This window comes from Polyodon spathula, chromosome 3 (genome assembly GCF_017654505.1).
Source record: "Polyodon spathula isolate WHYD16114869_AA chromosome 3, ASM1765450v1, whole genome shotgun sequence".
NCBI classification, from domain to species: Eukaryota; Metazoa; Chordata; class Actinopteri; order Acipenseriformes; family Polyodontidae; genus Polyodon; species Polyodon spathula.
Window position 1 is genome coordinate 33,818,392 of NC_054536.1, and position 20,051 is coordinate 33,838,442.

Consider the following 20,051-nt stretch of genomic DNA (forward strand, 5'->3'; position numbering starts at 1 on the left):
AGTGAATGCAGACTGTTTTCTGTGAGTTCAACAACCATCTGAGTGTAGATTCAGTTTACAGGAAGTTGAGACATAGATCTATCGAAATTTGGTCCAAAACACATAGTTCACATTACCACCTACTTGTCAAATTCTGTAACAATTGTATGCATGCTGTCAAGTTGTGTCATGCTTCCTCCGTTGTGGCATCTGGTCCTCACTGGAATCATTGCAGGACTGGCTTGCAATCTGTCTTTTTGTCCCCCTTGATTTTTTGCAAACTAACATTGGCTATTTCCACTTTAAAGTCTAGATACTCCATAACCTCTCTTTCTGTCCCTTTAACTGTCCATTTCTTGGTCCTAGCTTTTATCCTGTAGTAAGAAATGGTGTGGTCAAGCATGTCACGTGCACCCTGGACCCCCTCCTCACTCGCATCTTTCAAGCTGCTGATCCTGCATCTCCCTTCTCAACATCTCTCTCATCTCTGGCCTCTTTCCCTACCCCTTCAAACAAGCCTCAATCACCCCTCTCCTCAAAAAGCCTCACCTCCAGAACTACCATCCTGTCTCTTTTTTACCCTTCCTCTCTAAAACCATCAAGTGGGCAGTACACAGCCAACTCTGGTTTCCTGTCTAACCACTGCTGGACCCCCTCCAATCTGTTTTCCGGCTGCTCACTCCACTGAAACTGCCATCCTGTCACTAACTCCCTAAACTCTGCCCGCACTGCCTCTCCTCTGTCCTAATTCTCCTCGATCTCTCTGCTGCCTTAGACACTGTTGATTATTCTCCTATCCTCTCTCACTGACTTGGGAATCTCTGGCCTGGTTCTCCTACCTCTCTGACCGCACCTACCAGGTAACCTGGCGCTGCTCAACCTCCATACCTCACCCTCTCTCAACAGGAGTCCCCCCAAGGATCAGTCTTGGGTCCTGTTCTCTCTCTACACATGCTCCCTGGGCCCCCTCATTGCATCCTGTGGTTTCTCATACCATTTCTATGTTGATGATGCTCAGATATTCCACTCATTCCCCACCATCCCCTTCCGTATCTCTACCTGCCTCTGCTGTCACCTCTTGGATGCACTCGCATCACCTTAAACTCAACCTCTCGAAATATGACCTCCTTTTCTTCCCCTTCTCATCTTCCCCCTCCTCTGATCTCTCTATTTCCATTTCTCTGGAATCCACCACACTCTCTCCCTCCTCCTCAGCCAAGAACCTCAGAGTAACCCTGGACCGTTGCCTCTCCTACTCCCAGCACCTCTCCACATGTCGATTCTTCCTGAGCAACATTCGAAGAATCCGACCATTCCTCACCAATTACTCTACGCAGCTCCTCGTCCAAGCCCTGGTACTCTCCTGCCTAGACTACTGCAACTCCCTCCTGGCTGGCCTCCCTGTGTCTGCCACCCGTCCGCTCCAACTCATCCTGAACTCTACTGCTCGCCAGGTGTTCTCTCTGCCTCGCTTCTCCCACACTAATCCATTCCTCCGCTCACACCCGACCTCTCCGCTCTGCCTGCACTAGAAGACTAGAGCCCCCTCCTTCTCCACCCTCGCCCCACAGTGGTGGAACAACCTTCCTGTCAGGACTGACCAGTCCGACCATCTTCTGGCGCCAAGACACACTTCTTCAGACAACACCTGTAAAACTCAACTCTCCTAGTTTATACAGCACTGTCTTTAATGCACTTTAACTTGCGCTTATCTGCTCCCTATTTTACTGTATTTAATCCTGAACTTAACCCAATCTGTACTATTTTGTACCTGCACTCATATTTAACCCTGATGTAACTATCAACACTGTTATCTGCTCTTGAACTGCCCCTATATCAAATCGTACTGTGTTTTTTATTTGCTTTTATTAGGACTGAAGTCACTGTATTTTGTATCTTGTTCTTAATTGTACTGTAATTTTTGATATGTATTTTTTGTGTACAACTGTAAGTTACCCTGGGTAAGGGTGTCTGCTAAGAAATAAATAATAATAATAATAATAATGTTAACTCCTCACATTTTTAAATTGTATTGCCTTACAATCTCTGGACGATTGACCTTGATTTATTTATCATAAATTCAAATTTTTCTTCAGCTGTCAGGCCTAAAATGTAAACTAATGAAAAGCATCAGGAGGTTGTACATAAACTCAAAGGTTTAAGAAAAACTTGATATTAAACAGTAAATAAATAAATAAAAACCCAAGTAAAACATTAGTCCCAATATCCATTTTGATAATATATGCATATGGAGGAGTGAGACTTTTTGACTTTTAACTTCTTCGGAGAGAGTGAATTAAAAGCTATTAAAACCAGCCCTGGTGTCCTGCCTTTTCTGCACCAGCGCTGGAAACCCAGCACAGCATTGCTACATTGTTGTCAGAAGTGAAGGCGGGGCAAGTACCCTGACAGGCACTTGGAAGCTGTCGGGGAGAGTGTAGAAGTGCAAAAGTAGACTCGCCCAAATTAATGGCATAGGCAAAACTAGATTGGCCTTGGGCTATAAATAAGGCCTCCCTTGGGCTTTAATAAATTTACATGATAAATTTCACATTCATTACCGCGATCGGACTGTCTAATTTCATAATTATAGCCCGAATCACTTAATATGGCCCCTGCCATTTAGCACATAATTTCGATTCTGAGGAGGGAAGCAGCAGCATGACCTTATCTCCAGGTCGAAAGGTTCTAATTCGTGCATTTTTATTGTAATGCTGCTGTTGCCGGAGCTGATCTGATTTGAGGTTGTCCTGGGCCAAACGACCTACCAAATCCAGGCAATCTCAGATTGAGGATGTCTTGTCAGCTCCGAGGTGCCCCAAAAAAAGGGATATCATGTGCCAGCCTCATGACCTTGGGCCGACAAGACGGGGGAACCAATAATTGTGTTACACGCTGTCCTGTGCCCACGGCAAGGTTTACCCTATACAGTAATTCCCCCATGATACTGAAGTGTGGAAATACTAGTGCCCCAGCACCGTCAACATCCTTACCTTCAATGGATCGGACCTGTTCCCAAGCGTGCACTAGTGACGGGTCATTATGTTGCCCCCACACTATGTCGCTGGAGTACTACATGTCCAGTACATTGAGAGGGGCGGGAGTAGCATCTGCCCTAGATGGCCCAGTAACCATGCCCTCTCGGTCACGTTGCGTTCCGACTCCCTTTGAGTGGCGTTTGTTACCATCCGAGCGTTCTCCCACCAGACCCCAGCCTTGTCTCAATGATGCTCGCTCCCATTTTGCGGTCCTTCTCTCGTTATTTGTTTTTCTAGGACGGAAGATAGGAGAAAACATTTCAGCTTGAAAAGGAAACATATCACCAATTTGTTCCTGTAGGGGCCGGTGTTGTTGATAGTGCCAGCCCTACCCTTTCAATGAGCACGGTGTAACGCTCCTCCCTCCTTCTCTCTGCCTCCCGTATGCTATCCAGTGCCTCCAGCATTAATACTAGGTTCGTAATTTGTGATTAATGGGTGGGTCCAGGTTTTGGTTTGGTCCAGGCCTATGTACAGTTTAATGTGCAAAGAATTTAAAAAGTTTTGTCACAGGGAAACAAATGTTGCTTTTACATCAATGTGACTTTGATATGCCTTACTATCAAGCTAGCTTTACTGGGGATCCTAAAAAAGCATCAAAACAAATGTACCTGTAATGTGCAATGTATTCTTTTGTTCTCACAATGTCATTTGTGTCATCTGTCTACAGGTCATCTATTTGCAACAATGTTATTTACCAATCAATGTATTTACCGATGTGAACTGTTATAGAGGCTTGTTTGTTAAACTACACTTCTTGTAAGTGTGCTGAACACCTAGTTCTCTTACTAGTCATATGGAATATCCATAGGGACACTAGAGGACAATTCAGTACAGTTTCCTAGAGAATAGTCCTATAGAGGATCCTATAGGACATTGTAGAAGTCAGTCCTATAGATTATCCTAGCTTCCTAAAGTTGAATCCTTCAGCACCCTTTAGGACAGTGATATAGGATATCCTATATGCACAAGTCCAATGGGATATTCTATAGGACTTGTGCCCAATTTACTATAGGACTTTCTATAGGATTTCCTATAGTTTTTATTATTTTTTTATAGTATTCCTATAGGATATTTCCATAAGGGCAGGAATGTTTGTTTTTGTTTTACCCCCTTAACCCCCTAGAATGATTTTCAAATGTCATTTGAAACCAACAAAGTAAGAAAACAAGGGACTAATACTTTAATAATAATACACTATAATAGTACATCAATTAAATTAATATAAAAGTCAGATTACTAGTACTAGCAGTGGAAACAATACCATGTCAGAAACATTAACTTGATTTGTACATGCCAGTAGATAAAATGACACAGCCTTTGTATTATGCTGTAAACCAGTTGTACTGGTATGTTGTACTGTCCTATACCCAAAATGAAGTTCACCATCTTGTCAACGTAGCCAGCAATGCAGCACACCACATTATTTATACCGAGCTACACCTGTAAAGTCCCCTGGTCAATGACAAAACCACACTGCGTTTTTGTTTTGTTTTGTTTCGTTTTTACAGCCCTTCCCGTGAGAGTTAAGCAATTTCCTGCGTTGTTTTTGGAAACAGCAAAGTGGAGTTTAGTATTTGCCGATATATAACAATATCGTTATTAATTATTTGGTTACACATAATTGGCGTTTTTTTTTTTTTTTTTTTCTTGACAGTGACATGTGTCATTCTAAGGCCTCACATAATTCGACCAGCTAGATGCTGCGGAACCGACACACCCTCTATCATTTTGCGGAAGCAGCTCCAAGGGGAATTACGTTTTTATATAACCGTCTGGCTGCACTAGACAACTTCGAGAAGAAATTAAGAAAGTTGTCACAGCAGTCTATTTAACCACCGAAATCAGAAAAGTAAGCAGTTTTCTTTTACTTTATATATGATATTCAGTATATTGTCTTGCGTTTTCATTTTTTGAGACCATATAATTCAGTATATTAGCCTGTAGTAGTAAAGATTAATGTAAATATTGGTTATGCTTCTGTTATAAGAAGACACGTAGTTATTTAAGAGTGCAGTAGTTTAAGGACTCTAGAGTTATCATACTAGTATATCTGAGGAAATGTGTTTTGATAATCCCTTTATTTAAGTACTGTGTAAAGTTTTGATGACGGTTATTTGCAAGGACAAAAGATTCACTTTCGGTTTCACTAAAGGTCACCATTTTGAGAACGTGTCTTTGTCGGTTCTTTAACATAATTTCTTTTTCTTTCTTTTTTTCACATTGTAATATCATTTTCAATGTGGTTGCTGACAGGATGAGTGAAGCCAATGTATACGGTAATACCACAGAACCAGTAGAGCAGTCGAAGAGGTGGCTAACAGATGATCATTTGGACAAAAAAAGGGCTGTGATAAAGATTCTAGAAGTGGTAAGTAGTATATTGTTTTGTGACGCTGTGATGTAAAAAAACATATCTTATTATGAAAAATGCATAGCATGTGTTATAGTAATACAAAATGCGTAATAAAAAATAAATTTCGACATTATAGTGCATACGTATGTGTTGTGTTTGAAATACGGAGACTAGTTTTGTCTGGGGGGTGGGGTGGGGGACAGGGTTATGATTACATTGCAATTGTAAACGGAGCTAGCATAAAGTCAACTTCAGAGCAGGAAAGTTTGTTAGCTTCGGCAGCCTTTGTCAGTTAAATAAATTACAACTCATAACAAAGTTTCTATTCAGTAAATTTGACACTATCGCCTAAATTGCGAACGTTAACAACTCTGTCTAATGTAACTGGTTATTGTAATTTGATATTAAAGTTGTACTGTGAAACAATGCAGAGGGATACTTCGGGGCATTTAAAAGGGCTGTAAACCAGACAGATTCAGGGACCAATTTGGTTTATGCGTGGTGCAGTATGAATATCACAACCGTTCCCTACCACCAAAACTCTGCTGTTCTTCAAAACAGGAGAACGATGGACTTGAGGTGACTGATAATTTTTTGTTGATGGAATGCCTGACATGTAAAGCTGCATCTCCTTGTAGCAATACAGTTCCAATCATGCTGAGCAGAAGGCTTTTGATAGGTGGAGCTAGCTGGGAGGTGCATCAGTGCCTTTTGTTATATTTCCATTAGTATTTTATCAGTCAGTATTTTTGTATAGGGTCGTTAACGAGGGCCACCACAAAGCATTTTACAGGAAGAGAAAAAGAAAGAAAAGACAAATAATAGTATTTGTAATATTAACAACACCCATAAAACAATTACATGTATTTAAAATAAATGTTAAGTCAAATAATACTAAATAGTAGAATATGGCATATAGAGAAGAGAGAATATCATTTTAGATAACTGGGTACACCGGGCTATAAATATGTGATTTTAATTGAGATTTAAAAACATCAACCGAGGGAGCTTCCCTTACAATACTGGGCAAGTCATTCAATAATTTCAATGCAATAGCTGCACTTAAATCCAGTAAAACAAGCACCAAAGGCGAGCCCGTGTTAGTGGACATCATTTGTAACTTGAATTTGTACCGTCTCAGTGCTGTGATACAGCCTAAAACTGAAATGTCTCAGCATGTTGTGTGTGACAAGAAATCTGTTAAGTTGCTCCACCAGCACTTTCTAACACCTTAGATAAAAAAGGAAGATTGGATACAGGCCTATAGTTATTAAGCACATTGGGATCGAGGGTGGGCTTCTTGAGCAAAGGTTTTATTAGGGCCTACTGCTATCCTGAACGAATTAGGAAATAATATTTAAAACGGTGGTATTTATTTTTGGATATACTTCTTTTAAAAGTGTTCTAGAAATGATAACTAATGTACATGTTGTGAGTTTGTATTTAACTATAATGCCCAGCTCTTGTTCACCCGTCAATAAAAAAATGCTCTTAGGTTTGTTTAGATTCAGACAGACCAAGAATATTTGCATAATTAATTTTGTCCGTTGACATGTCTATTTGGTATACAGTTGCTCAGCTGATGTCAGACAAGCGATTCATAAACTCATCACAGCTTAGAGGAGTATTTTGTGTAACACACTCCCAATTATGGATTTGTTAATTTTGTTATGGACTGAAAGAGAAATCTTGAGTCGTTCATGTTTTTGTGAATAAGAGACCAATCTAGCAGAGACAACGCAGCCCTGTTTTTTTTTTTTTTTTTTTTTTAAAAGATTATCTTTCCAAGTTGGATAATGTACCTAAAGTCTGGTAGCTCGCCATCTGCATTCTAGTTTGCGACAGACACATTTGTGTATATGTGTTGTATCATTGAACCAAGGAGAGAATCTTTTTGTAGACAGTTTCTTAAGTTTATAGGGTGCAATAGTAGGGCTGCAACGAAGGGTACGTTTTGACCTTCGACGTTTTGGAACACATTACTGAAGGAAGGTTCGAACCTTCTGAAGGTACTAGTTTGCATAATCTACTGGTGATGTCACCATAGTTACTTGTTTATATTTGATTGAAAAGCCTATTTTACAGGCAAGCCATATGAATGGAATAAAACAAACATATGCAGTTTAAAAATACATTTATATAGAACAGTAATCATGTTTTTATAATTTAAATAAAAATACACATTGGTTATGCACACATAATTGATGCTGCTTGCACTTAAGCTTGTATTGCAGCAGAACTAACTGCAATGGACACATGCAAACAAACTTAATTTAATACAGTCACGTTTTACTACTACTACTATAGAATTGTGTCTTTATTAAAATGGTGTGGAAGGGCCAATAAAAGAGCTTTTGGTTTAAGTCCTGTGGCTGTCTGATCCATTAACCTATGCAAGCAAGAATACTACTACTACTATGACTAACCATAGCAAGAACAGCAACAACAACAATAATATGATTGTAAAGTGACCTCAGAGATTGGTTATACCTCCATGATATGAGACGCTTGCACAGTTTGCAGTCAACTTTTTTTTTTTGGTCATCTGGGCATTTACAAAAAAAATCCTAAACAGCAGAGGGGTTTTGAGACATTTCTTTCAGTACTGTTTGATCAATACAGCACTTTGCTGTCGAGATGTTGAATGAAGAAATTTGCCTCTGGCTAACACACACTGGAGGGGGGAGGGACGGACGGTGCTCAGTGTTTTCGAAATTAAAATTATTAGTGTTAGCGTATAATTTGTATGTTTCAAATATATTCATAGTACTTCTCTTGCACTGTCTTGTACACTAGGTATTCAGTACATATTTTACTGAAGCACTACAACCGCTATAGGTACCCCCCCCAGTGCTTTGGATAATATATCCTGCTCCATACATGGCAGCGGCACCATATAGAATTGCTAAGATTTGGTTGGATTTTAATACAACAACTTTTGTTAAAGTAATATTCATTATACAAATAAAAAGATTGAATTTTACATGCGAGTGACATTAAATGTGTGATTTATAGTATTCACACATTTTCAAAAAACACAGTGCGTGAATGGCATCTGATGAACCTTCGAAGGTTTGAAACAATCAAACAAAAAACTCCTGAATAGCAAAAAACCTTCTAACCTTTCAATACAGCCCTGTGCAATAGTTTCCAAGGTGTTTGTCAGAGTGGCATTATAGTTCTCTATCAACTCTTCGACCGCTCCAGAATGAGTACAATCTAAAACAGACAAAACTTCCAGGAACGTTTTAGAATTTGATAAATTTAGAGATCTAGTGTTAATACAGCGTGGTGGCTGTTTCATAGAGTCGGGTAATAGCATTTTAAAAGCAACCGCATAGTGATCTTGTCTTGATGTTTGCAATCATCCTGAGTAGTTCTGGGTTCCAGCATTGAGTTATTAGCATTTTCTTCAACATCTGCCATTAAACTGGTTTTAAGCTTGTCTGTTTTTCAGAAAAGTCCATCATTTGCCCAGTCACTGTTACATTTGTCCAGTTTCACTGATGGAATTAGAGGCGGTGATCATCAAGGAATGTCTCTACACCATATTCACAGGGTCAGATCCACATACTGCATATTCATTAGTTTTATTTGCTAGAGACTTTGGTTATTAGTTAGTACACTTTGCTGTGAACTCACAGGAAGATGGTTACTCATTGCAGTCTGTTTTTTTGATGACCTTATTAAGTGTCAGCCCACAGATTGAGAACTGGTGGCCTATTTGTGAGAGTTGAGGTCTTGAACAGATCCGACTTACCGTCCCTGTGACCTATTATAACATATTTTACGCTGTTGACTGGACACTGACAATTATGTTACATTCTCATTTGTTTAAATAGATAAACACATTAAAAATGAAATGCAGTTGAGAAAATCAGTTTACCTCTTGCCCCTTATTTTAACCAAAAGAATTAACTCGGTTTATTAGCATGCTTTAAAGGTTCTGACAAAGAATGTATTCTTAGCTGGCCAAACAACAGACCTGTTTAATTATGGCTCCATAAATAAAGTTACTGTTCCGTAAATAAATTCTCAGAATGGTAAAAATAAACAGGTTGCAAAACATCTTTAAGACAACAATAATGTTAATGTGTGACAATAAAATAAAATGCATATATATAGGGCTTACAATTGATTAAAATTTTTGATCTGTTAATTTATGAGCATTAGTTAATTAATTGGTAGATTAATCTGTGCACCTTTTTAATAGTTAACAATATTGTACAGGCTGGCCTGCATAGTAATACAAATAAAAATCTGTAGAATCTAAAAAATAAATAAATAAGCCCAATGAGAATTTGGTCTTTTTAAAAGCATTTTTATTATTTTTATTTTAGTAAATGTAACACATTTTCACAGAACAACCATTCTTTCGGGCCACTGTCAGTCACATACTAGTACATGAAAGCACAAGACAGCTGAGCTGTGTTTCCAACATCAGTCGTTTAATCTACCATTATAGCTATGTACTTGGTTTCCTTCTTGTACTTCTGCGTCTAGCAGAACCTGAAGCACCAAAGAGATTAAACCATTCGGAATCTTGTCACAGCAGAGTTAGAAACTCCTGCTCGCCCGAGGTGAAATAAATCAGATCAGAACTAGCTGATGTCTGTGTCTTAGTAGTCCTCTGGGCGAGTACTTAAAACAGATGTACATACTCTCACATTTAGTCTTGCATTAAAAAATGCAGGGAAGTCAGTTTTCTAATGGGGTGTAGCAGTGGTGAATAAGGATTCACAAGTAATGCTTAGAAAACAGTCGCTTGGAACTGAAACCTCCCTTCATCTCCCCTGCAATGCCAACCCCACTTAATGGCATTTTACGTTTGTGTTTTTCCTTGGTGCGGGATGTGAAGTTTATCGTTTGAATTTACTGAAACGCGTAAGTAAGTGTAAAGTCATTTTATAAAAATGTGGAGATTTATACTTGGTTACAACCCTGACTGAAGATGTCGTTAGCAAAGGGCGCCGGGAGTACTAATGAGGTCAAACAATAGGTCACGTTTTACTAAACATTTTAAAACTAAAAAACAAACAATTACCATAATGAACATTATTGTAGTATGTTAAAACATAACAACACAGTTTATTCATAATGAAGTTGAGTGAAAACAAAAAATACAAGGCTAATGACTCAAATGTGTCGCAACATTTAGTTTTTGGGTTGTACAGTAAAAACATTATTGTAGTTATTGAGTGTATTGTAAATAGTTAATTAAATTATACATGTATAAATTCTTAGGTTTTTTTTTTACTGTTAAATATGCATCTATGGTCTCCCTATATATTAATTTGAACAACTTACATTGTTGAAATAGTTGTTGTTGTTGATGTTTGGTTTCTGATGTTTTGTGAATTAGAGGGCAGATGCCCAACACATCTCAGAAGCTATATCTGAGATTTCAGGTCCTGTTGAGACTGCTCATAAATGTTGAATGTTTTTGTATTTTGTTTTGTCGTCATTGCCCCCAGGAATGATGTTGGCTGGTAAAATGTCTGCGTGGCTAGTGCATGGACAGGTTAATTTCAAGCCCTGCCTGGTTTTTAGTCCTGTGCGAATCATGCTTATGTTTTTCATACATCTCACTTAATATTGCAGGCAGACCACAGTGCTGAATATTTATCAAATTAGATTATTAACTTTTGTTCATTTGTTTTGGAAGCTGCAGTCTCTCGTTTTATTTAATTGTTTTACTATAATCTGATTCTTTGGAATTTCTTTATCCAAATGGTGTTTTTGCGTTTCTTTTTTTTTTTTTGCATTTACTAGAAATACCTATATGTATCATTTTTATACCACTGGCTCACAAAATAACTAAAATAGCCATACTGTACTGTAGCAGGGAGAGATCTGTGCTGACTCTGCTGGCGTGTTCATGGGCTGCAGGAAGAGGGCGGCAGTCACCCAACAACCGCCTGTGAGTCATGGCAGTGACACGGGGAGGTGGGAAAGTGGGTGTGTGGACTTTCCCCCTCTCTGAATGGCTGAGAGACGAGTCTTGGGAGATTGTTGGTCCTATAAAATAACGCTCTACTGTTTCCTCAGGGCTGCCCTTACAGACGCGCTGAGAGTGCGGAAACGCTGGTCGCGGACCGAGAACCGGCCGGGAGAGAAAAAGACACGAAAGTGTCACAGTGAGACAGTGAGAGCGGGGAACCCTTGGGCAGACCCCTTAAAAATATAACAGAGCAGGCTAGGTAGCCGGCAGCGTAGGACGGAGATCCGGGTCGCACGGGCAGCGGCGACCGGGATATTGCTGCAGAGTGCAGCACCTTTTATTTGTAGTTTTGTTATTGTGTTATTTTGTCCCTTGTTATTTTTGCCTTCTGTTTTCATTGTTATTTCTTTGAGCACCTGCAAGGCGCCGGTATTGTGTACCATCGCTTGGTATGCCCGTGGTTCTGTTTACCATCGTTGGTAAATCAGACCACGGACCCACAGCACCATCTGCGGGATAAACTGAAAAACAGCACCCCGAAAATAAATCTGGATTAATGTAAAGTTGTGGGGGGGTTTGCTTTTGTTTGTCTTGACATTTGCATGGATGAAATACATAATTTTATAATATTGTAAGCCAAAATTGTTTAATGATTGATAGTAACTTTTTTAACTTTTTTTTTTTTTTTTCTGGTAGGAACATTTATGAATTTAAAATTGTAGCATTACAAACAGGGTTTAAAATCCTATGTATGTACATCACACTTATATTTAACATGTATCTTAAAACCTTGGTTTGGGCATTCCCATAGTCTGCATGAGTTGTGGTGCATTTAATACCAGGGCGGTGCTCCACTTGCAAATTGTTTGAGAAACATTTGATAACACAGCCAGCTAGCACTGCACACATAGGGTAGTAAACTGTGTGCCTGTACTACTGACTGGAAATAACTTGACTCATGGTTTGCTTTCATTTTCATGAAAGCTTTTATTACTGGTATGTAAATCACTGTATACGATGGTTTACAAATACTTTAAATTACATTAAGATACAGGCTGAAGGGATTTCCATCAAAAGACTTTTGGTCCCTGATCTTAATGCATTATGGTAATAATATTTGAACTCTAGTACTTGTCTAGTGAAAATGACAGATTGCGCAAGCAGCTGATGCAATGCAAATGTTGCATCATTTTCTAATGTTGATGAGTAAGTAGATTCAAATGTAGTTGTAAAGAACCACTCGGAATGAATGTTATTAAAAATAACCATGGGGAGCAAGATGTGTGACAGACAGAGCCGGCTTTACCTCTTTGTGGGTCCTATGCGGTGGACAAATGGCCCCCCCCCCCCCTTTCAATGTTTAAAGGGGTTGGTAGCCTGGACAGTCTTGCGGTGTTTATTAGCGCTTGTTCTGGTTAGCAAGCAGTAGCAAAGCAGTCTAAAAATGACACTGCATAAACTAGATACAAAAAAATAACCTTTTGTCACACCTAAATAAATTCAGTAACTCTTGCCTTCAGAAATGAACTCGCTTTTTGTACAGTCAAAATTAGGTTTCTCTGGCTTTTGAACATGTGGGTTTTATTTAACAGTCAATCAATATGAACGAATTGTTCATATCCAATAAATAATTAATATTGCTTCTGTTCATCTAAAAAATATATGTAAATATGGTAAATGGCAATCTATGTTAGTAACACTAAAACTGAAAGGAAAAAAAAAAAAAACATTACATTTTCTGCCAGGGAAAGTTTGTCTTGAAATGCTTCTAAACATTAAAAAAAAAGTAAACTCAGAAATAAATGTATAAATTACACAACACGAGATTGCTGCATTTAAATGTCAGGTTCATGTATTAAGAAAGCAATATCACTTATTTGCTAATTTACCAAAAAAATTAAATAGAAATTTCAGTGGCACTTAGAAATCTAGTGCTTTTCTAGCAGTAGAACAAACATAGGGAAAATTTATAAATAAAAAAGTACTTGTCCGACAGGCAAAGTATAACAGCAAAACTTGTTGTCCCAGGCATCAGGCGACATGAATTGCACACCCCTGGTCTGACCTAATTAATCAGTAAATGTACTTTTGTTTCTCTACAGCTCTTGTCATTCATTGCATTTATATGTGAAGAGGTGGTCAACAACTGCTCTAACTGTGGAGCGCTCTACTTCTTTGAATTTGTCAGCTGCACAGCCTTCCTTTTTACCATTTTACTGCTGATCCTGCTTAAAACCACATTGTTCAAGTCAGTCGGAGTTAGCCACCTCCCATACGTGGTAAGAATTCTTTCACCAATATATACGTACCTTGCTTCTTTGATCATAATCACTTTGACAATGAAAACTGGGGGACAGTTGTGTAAATTTACATAACTGAAAAGGAAGAACAGTTGTGTAAATTTACATAACTGAAAAGGATGGGTTGAGTTTTCCCCAATTTGGAATGCCCAATTATTATTTTTATCCCAGTTCACTGCTGCAACCCCCTGGCAACTCAGGAAATGGAGCCAATCCGTCATTTTTCGCACTGCGGATCCACAGCGAAGCCACCAGACCTATAGTGCCAGAGGACAACACAGCTCTGAATGGCTCCACTGCAGCCCCACAGGTGCCCTATCAGCCACAGGGGTTGCTGGTGTGCGGTGAACCATGGATTGCCCTGCCAACCTAAACCCTCCCTACCTGGGTGGCACTCAGCCAATTGCGCACCCTCCATAGGAACTCCCGGTCATGCTCGGCAGTGACATAGCCTGTATTCGAAGCTGCGATCTCCAGGCTGTAGGGCGCATCCTGCACTCCTCGTGGAGCGCCTTTACTGGATGCGCCACTCAGGAACCCATGGTCTGTCCACCTGAGCACAGCTGTTAGATTAAAAATTATAATAATGAGCATTGTACAATAAACCTAGAATTTGAACGAGAAATTAAAAAACTTGTACTGGTGCACTGTATCAGTGAGTGACCCTGTTCTTTCAAAATGCATGCTTCATTTTTTTTGCACCTCAGTTTTATTTATACCCTATTTTATCAATCCATAGGATTTTTTATTTACTCTTGGAATAGCAGTTTTGTTCCTGATTGCCTCGTCTGCATTTGCTGCCAGCAATTATGGAACCAATCTGGAGAATGCTGCTTTTGTAAGTATACTTTTCATTTATGCTCATTTATTTATAGAGAATAGCAGCCCTATGGGGGGGATTGGTTACAACTTGTATGGGCTAGGAACCGAAGGGCAGTTTTCCAATATATTGCTGTTGTAAAACATGTAAACAATTAGATTTGTAGTGTTTTTGACATTTTTCATTGCATATTCTGTGGCATTTGGCATATTTCAGTGTGGCTACAGGGGAAATTCCTGTTTACTTTTCAGAAATGTAGTAATTGTTTAATTTGTTTTGGGCATAATGACATAGTGTATTGAGAAGTACAGTGCCATTCATTTTTAGTAAGACAGCAAATATGATATTGTAAGAAGGATAAGTAAATTATTGTGTTGAATAGTTTCTTGGTAGCTTTTATAATATTTAAATTGATATGTACATTTTCTTTTGCCATTGGTCTTGCTTTAAAATAAGACCCCTGTGTTTGCTTCAACATGAATTTTCTATTTCTATCAAGCCTTTTGATAGTTTCTGATTTTTATGTTTTAAAAGCATATCATATGAATTTTTTAACATGCAATGTACAGTAGAGGGTTAAGTAAATAAAACGTTTTACAAAATTTCTCACTTCTGTTGTGCAGGTCTTTGGATTTTTGGCAACACTTGCATTTTTGATCGATGTTGTCCTAATTTATAAGGACAAAGGATTTCCATGGAGCCCAAAGAATCACGCGCCTACCAGCAACCCTGAAAATAAAGAATCAGATGAGAAAGAGAAATTGAATTCCAACGGGAGTACAGCAAATAATGTTTAGGCAAGTTAAGGATTCATTTTCAGTGGAGAAGATATGCTTTTTTGGCCATTTTTTAAATTTGATTTTATTTGTTTTATTTTTTATCTCCAACACTACTGATTTAAGTAGATACGTGCATTACAGCAATGGAAAGATACAGCTGTGTCATCTAATTTTTCCATGTTTTTTTCCATGTTTTTTTTTAAAGAAGGCAATGTCCTGGGGTAAATGGGTTGGCTGGATCAGGAAGGCCAATGAGAAAGTTCCTTTATTGTTATTTTTATTTGAAACGTAGTTAAGGGATGGTCAAAGTTGGCCTTTCCAGCCCTGGTCTTCGTCCCAACCCTGTGCTAAATTGTTTAATTGAACCAATTAAACCTCCATCCAGCCCCTGAAGTAGTTAATTGTGTCATTTTACTATAAAAAAACAAATTGATTTTAAAATTCTGCTTTTGTAAAAATGTACATTTTATAACTACTGTATCAGAAAATAAAAACTAACTTCTGAAACTATGAGCATAATTGGCCAAAATTCCAGACATTACCACTATCCTGTTCTCTTTTTTTTTTATATGACTTGTACAATAGATCATTTGTGGGTGTTTGTAGACTACTTACAACATAATTCACTATATTCAAGAATTCTAGTGCACAAAAGATGAGAAAACTCCTACAAAGTAATGATATTTAAAAATTATTAGGAAGCATTTATAAAAGCTATATCATTTGTATTTGTTTTTATACTTGTGATTATCATGTCTTATGTATGCAATCTTCTCTTGTACACAGCTTTCCCCTGTTGATTTGTAGGGTGCATAACTGTAACAGAAATATTAGATAATATAAATTCATGGTTTTCTGTGTTTGAGGACAACATGTTAAATCTTTTTTCTTTCTTTTATGAGGGACTTCTTATATTTTGATACTGTATACATTTCTATTTTGGGGTAGTAACAGTGTGTTTATTTAGAATGGTTTCGTGAAACATAGTTATCTTTTATATCGTTATGAGTGATTAGGGCTTGGAGTTTTGGGGGTTTATTTTTGATCACATGACGTCCCTTTAAACTTATTTTGAGCCGATTCTGTTTCCTAATTAAACGTTAATAGCTCATCGCTGACCCTAACTGCACGTGTTTACAGAGTTGACCTGACAGATTTTCTTTTCACCATAAAATACCCAGTACGGAGTCTACACTGATATCAGGCATTTAAAATCTACTTGATTTGTAGCAAAGAAGAAAATAATATAAAACCTAGTCTTTAATTAGTAGTTTTCTTTTTGTTGGGATGCAGAGACAGCTGAACAACGACTAATTAACATTTAAACGAGGTAAAGATTTGGAAAGTAAAAACTGAAAAGTTTAAGCCTTAGGTAAAAACAATATTATAGTTGACTTACTGTTTAACTGTATTGTTTATGCAGATCTGTCAGAATGCAAAAGATCATAGTTAAATCCACGTGTACAAGAATACACAGTAGTTTGTACCATTTCTGTTGTGCCTTTTATGATTAAATAAATTAAATCAAAAATTATTTTTAAAAAATTATTATAGATTTCAGTGTTTTTTGTACATGAATATCCCACCAATGTTGTCTTCTTGTAAAGTTCTTGTATTAACAATTAGGTAAACACGGTAGATGCAATCTGTTTGGTAACTATTGTATTGGGTAGTCGTATCTTTTAAGTGAATCATTTTGTAATATATTTATGTTTTTTAAAATTACCGTATTTTTTATCTTCTTTAACTTTTGTCTTCAAACTGCTAATTGTATTAAAGAGTAATTGAGACACCTGAATGTGTGCATTGGTTTTTAATGTACAGTTGCAGACAAATTTTTGGCAAGTACCCCTGCTTTACTATTTTGTGTGCCCTTTTACTTCTTCAATATTTATGATACTTAACCAGTATGTTACATCTTGGTGAAAGTTTTTTTTAGGTCAGTCCAAACAATTCTATTGGATTAAGATCTGGTGATTGTGAAGACCACTCCAGAAGTTATATCTTCGTTTTTTCATAGATTCCTTCTTCAATTTCAGTATCTCCCATATGATATTTATAATGCACATTTTTATTTCCTGCATGCAGTACCTTACACTTGTCTCTATTAAATGTTATTTGCCATGTGTCTGCCCAGTTCTGAATCTTGTCTAGATCATTTTGAATGACCTTTGCTGCTGCAACAGTGTTTGCCACTCCTCCTATTTTTGTGTCATCTGCAAATTTAACAAGTTCTCTTACTATACCAGAATCTAAATCATTAATGTAGATTAGGAATAGCAGAGGACCTAATACTGATCCCTGTGGTACTCCACTGGTTACCTCACTCCATTCTGAGGTTTCTTCTCTAATGAGTACTTTCTGTTTTCTACATGTTAACCACTCCATAATCCATGTACATGTGTTTCCTTGAATTCCAACTGTGTTCAGTTTGAGAATTAATCTTTTATGCAGGACTTTGTCAAAAGCTTTCTGGAAATCTAAATAAACCATGTCATATGCTTTGCAATTATCCATTATCGGTGTTGCATCCTCAAAAAAATCGAGCAGGTTTGTTAGACACGATCTCCCTTCCCTAAAACCATGTGACTGTCTCCCAGGATACTGTTACCATATAGGTAATTTTCCATTTTGGATTTTATTATAGTTTCCTTAAGTCTGCATATAATAGAAGTCAGGCTTATTGGTCTGTAGTTACCTGGTCCAGTTTTGTTTCCTTTTTTGTGGATCTGTATTACGTTTGCAATTTTCCAGTCTGTCGGTACAACCCGTGTCAAAAGACTGTTGCATGATCTTGGTTAGCGGTTTGTAAATAACTTTTCATTTCTTTGAGTACTATTGGGATTTGTTTATTTTAAGAGCTCCTAGTCCCTTTAGCACTTCTGCCTCGATTATGCTAAAGTTATGTAAAACTGGATAGCCTGCGAGCAAATGGTATCATTATACTTTGTAGAATGTTTTGATACATGGCTGCATTCATTCGATCTTCAATCGCATGAAATGCAGTTATGCCCAGGACAACTGGAAGCTGCTAGAGATGGGAAGGTGCTGGCGGATGTTGATCAACGGCTTATTTTTCCATCGCTAACCTTCGACCAGACATTGTCTTGTGATCTGGGTCAACAATCCGAATCAACAATCTCCCTCCCAAACTGTGAGAGCACAGTATAACAGGAACAGTGCCCCGGACTGGATGGTTTGACAGTTCATTCCAGGGTCAGTTGGAAGTCAACAATACAAAAAGGGGGTGAAGCCACAATAATTGAAGTTGGCGCCTTAGTGCGGTAGGCGGTGTCAGTCATGGATTAGAGGAGACCTGATTTGAATCACTACCAAAGGGGCGTTACTAAAGGTATATCGGGATGTGATGAAGCAATCTGTTCCTTTTGTTATGGTTGCTAACGGAACGCTGACGAACCACAAACCAACCATGAGTGTTTTGCATTTGTTTTGTGTCTTACTTACTCACCATGTCCGATTTGTACTTATTAGATGGAAAACGCACAGGAGCTGTCACGGTGAAGCCAGCATTCAACCCGGATTACAATACTACACTGAGCACTATTTATCATGTATTCACCATTGGCACTGGAGCACCGTGAAAAGGACACGGAGCAGTGCCTGTACATTGCTTGTACTTGTTATTATTTTGGGACTGAAACCCAGTATTGTTTAGCTGTGCAGATACACATTGGTGTGTATTTGCCAGTACCATTATTTTATGGCCAGAAGAGCCAAATAAAGCTCTAATTAACCGTGAACATTGTTTGGACTGTCTGTGTTGTACACGGCATCACCTCTACACCTACGCACTACAGACCACTTTGCCACCGATGTACACTTCTTTCAAGCGTTTCAGTTGGATTTGTTCTGTTGTATTCTTGATTATTGCTCTGATTGTGGATTTTGTTATTCCATATTTCTTTGATACTGTTATGTAGCCATTTCCTTTGTTGCAATTTGCTACGAGTGCAATTTCTCAAACGCGAATCCAGCTCCTTTGTCTTGAACATCATCTGCTGTGTTGCCAAAACATTTTTCTTCAACATGATGTTGAAAATAATTCCCTTTTTCTGCCTATTGATTTTATAATGCAACTTCCTGAGTAATAGTTTTCAATCAATTAATATATTTTTAAATTAGGTCTATTCACTTTTTACACTTTTAATGTAAAGATGCCAAAATTTTGTCAGGAACTACTATAATGTCTGTATTTTTGTCATTAATTAGTGGCTAATATTTACTAATTGCTTGTATTTAACATGTTTTCTTGAATTATATTAAGTGTAGAGTGTGAATACTTTTGTCTGAAACTGTAGATGTGAACCAAACTTACTGACCATCAAATGCTGACTTCATTACACAAGAGAAATGCAACCAATTTAACAAAACAATACAACAAATCTAATATATGCATATACCCACAGCCAGTTGCTTTACTTTTGCTGGTTTGTTCTGACATCTAGTAACATAACAGCCAAAATGGTAACTCAATGAACATTTTTTAACATCAGTAGTGGTGGCATGAGGTCACAAGACGTTGTTGTGTGATCAAGCCGCCACAGTGTGCCACAGGACCTTCAGTGTGCTTTTCTTATGACGCCACAGTTTAGGAGATCTTTCAATAGGCATTTTGCTTCTGTACTTGTCTACACCCAATGGGCATATATTATAAAACAATAACACCTCAGTCAGGAGTAAAAAAAAAAAAAAAATTCATGCAATTCCTGACAAGTTCAAAACATAATAGCATGATAGCCATTTACTCATCAATTTGTAACTTACAACTACAGTTGGCTTGCTCCTTTTTTGTCGTTTTTCAGGTTTACTCTGGTTCT

The 20,051-nt window shown here is 37.9% G+C and overlaps 1 protein-coding gene across 1 annotated transcript; it reads left to right on the forward strand.

Annotated features, from left to right (window-relative positions):
- Positions 1–4,582: 4,582 nt before the first annotated feature.
- cmtm6 (CKLF-like MARVEL transmembrane domain containing 6) lies at positions 4,583–15,408 on the forward strand. Its single transcript, XM_041245099.1, has 5 exons — positions 4,583–4,869; positions 5,274–5,388; positions 13,417–13,593; positions 14,354–14,452; positions 15,058–15,408. The coding sequence occupies exons 2-5, from the start codon at positions 5,275–5,277 to the stop codon at positions 15,229–15,231; spliced, it is 564 nt and encodes a 187-aa protein (XP_041101033.1). The 5' UTR covers positions 4,583–4,869; position 5,274; the 3' UTR covers positions 15,232–15,408.
- Positions 15,409–20,051: the final 4,643 nt, after the last annotated feature.

Coding starts and splice junctions, on each gene's coding strand:
- cmtm6 (XM_041245099.1), top strand. CDS start 5,275: ATGAGTGAAGCCAATGTATACGGTAATACCACAGAACCAGTAGAGCAG. Junction 5,389..13,416: donor TGATAAAGATTCTAGAAGTG/GTAAGTAGTATA, acceptor GTTTCTCTACAG/CTCTTGTCATTCATTGCATT. Junction 13,594..14,353: donor TTAGCCACCTCCCATACGTG/GTAAGAATTCTT, acceptor ATCAATCCATAG/GATTTTTTATTTACTCTTGG.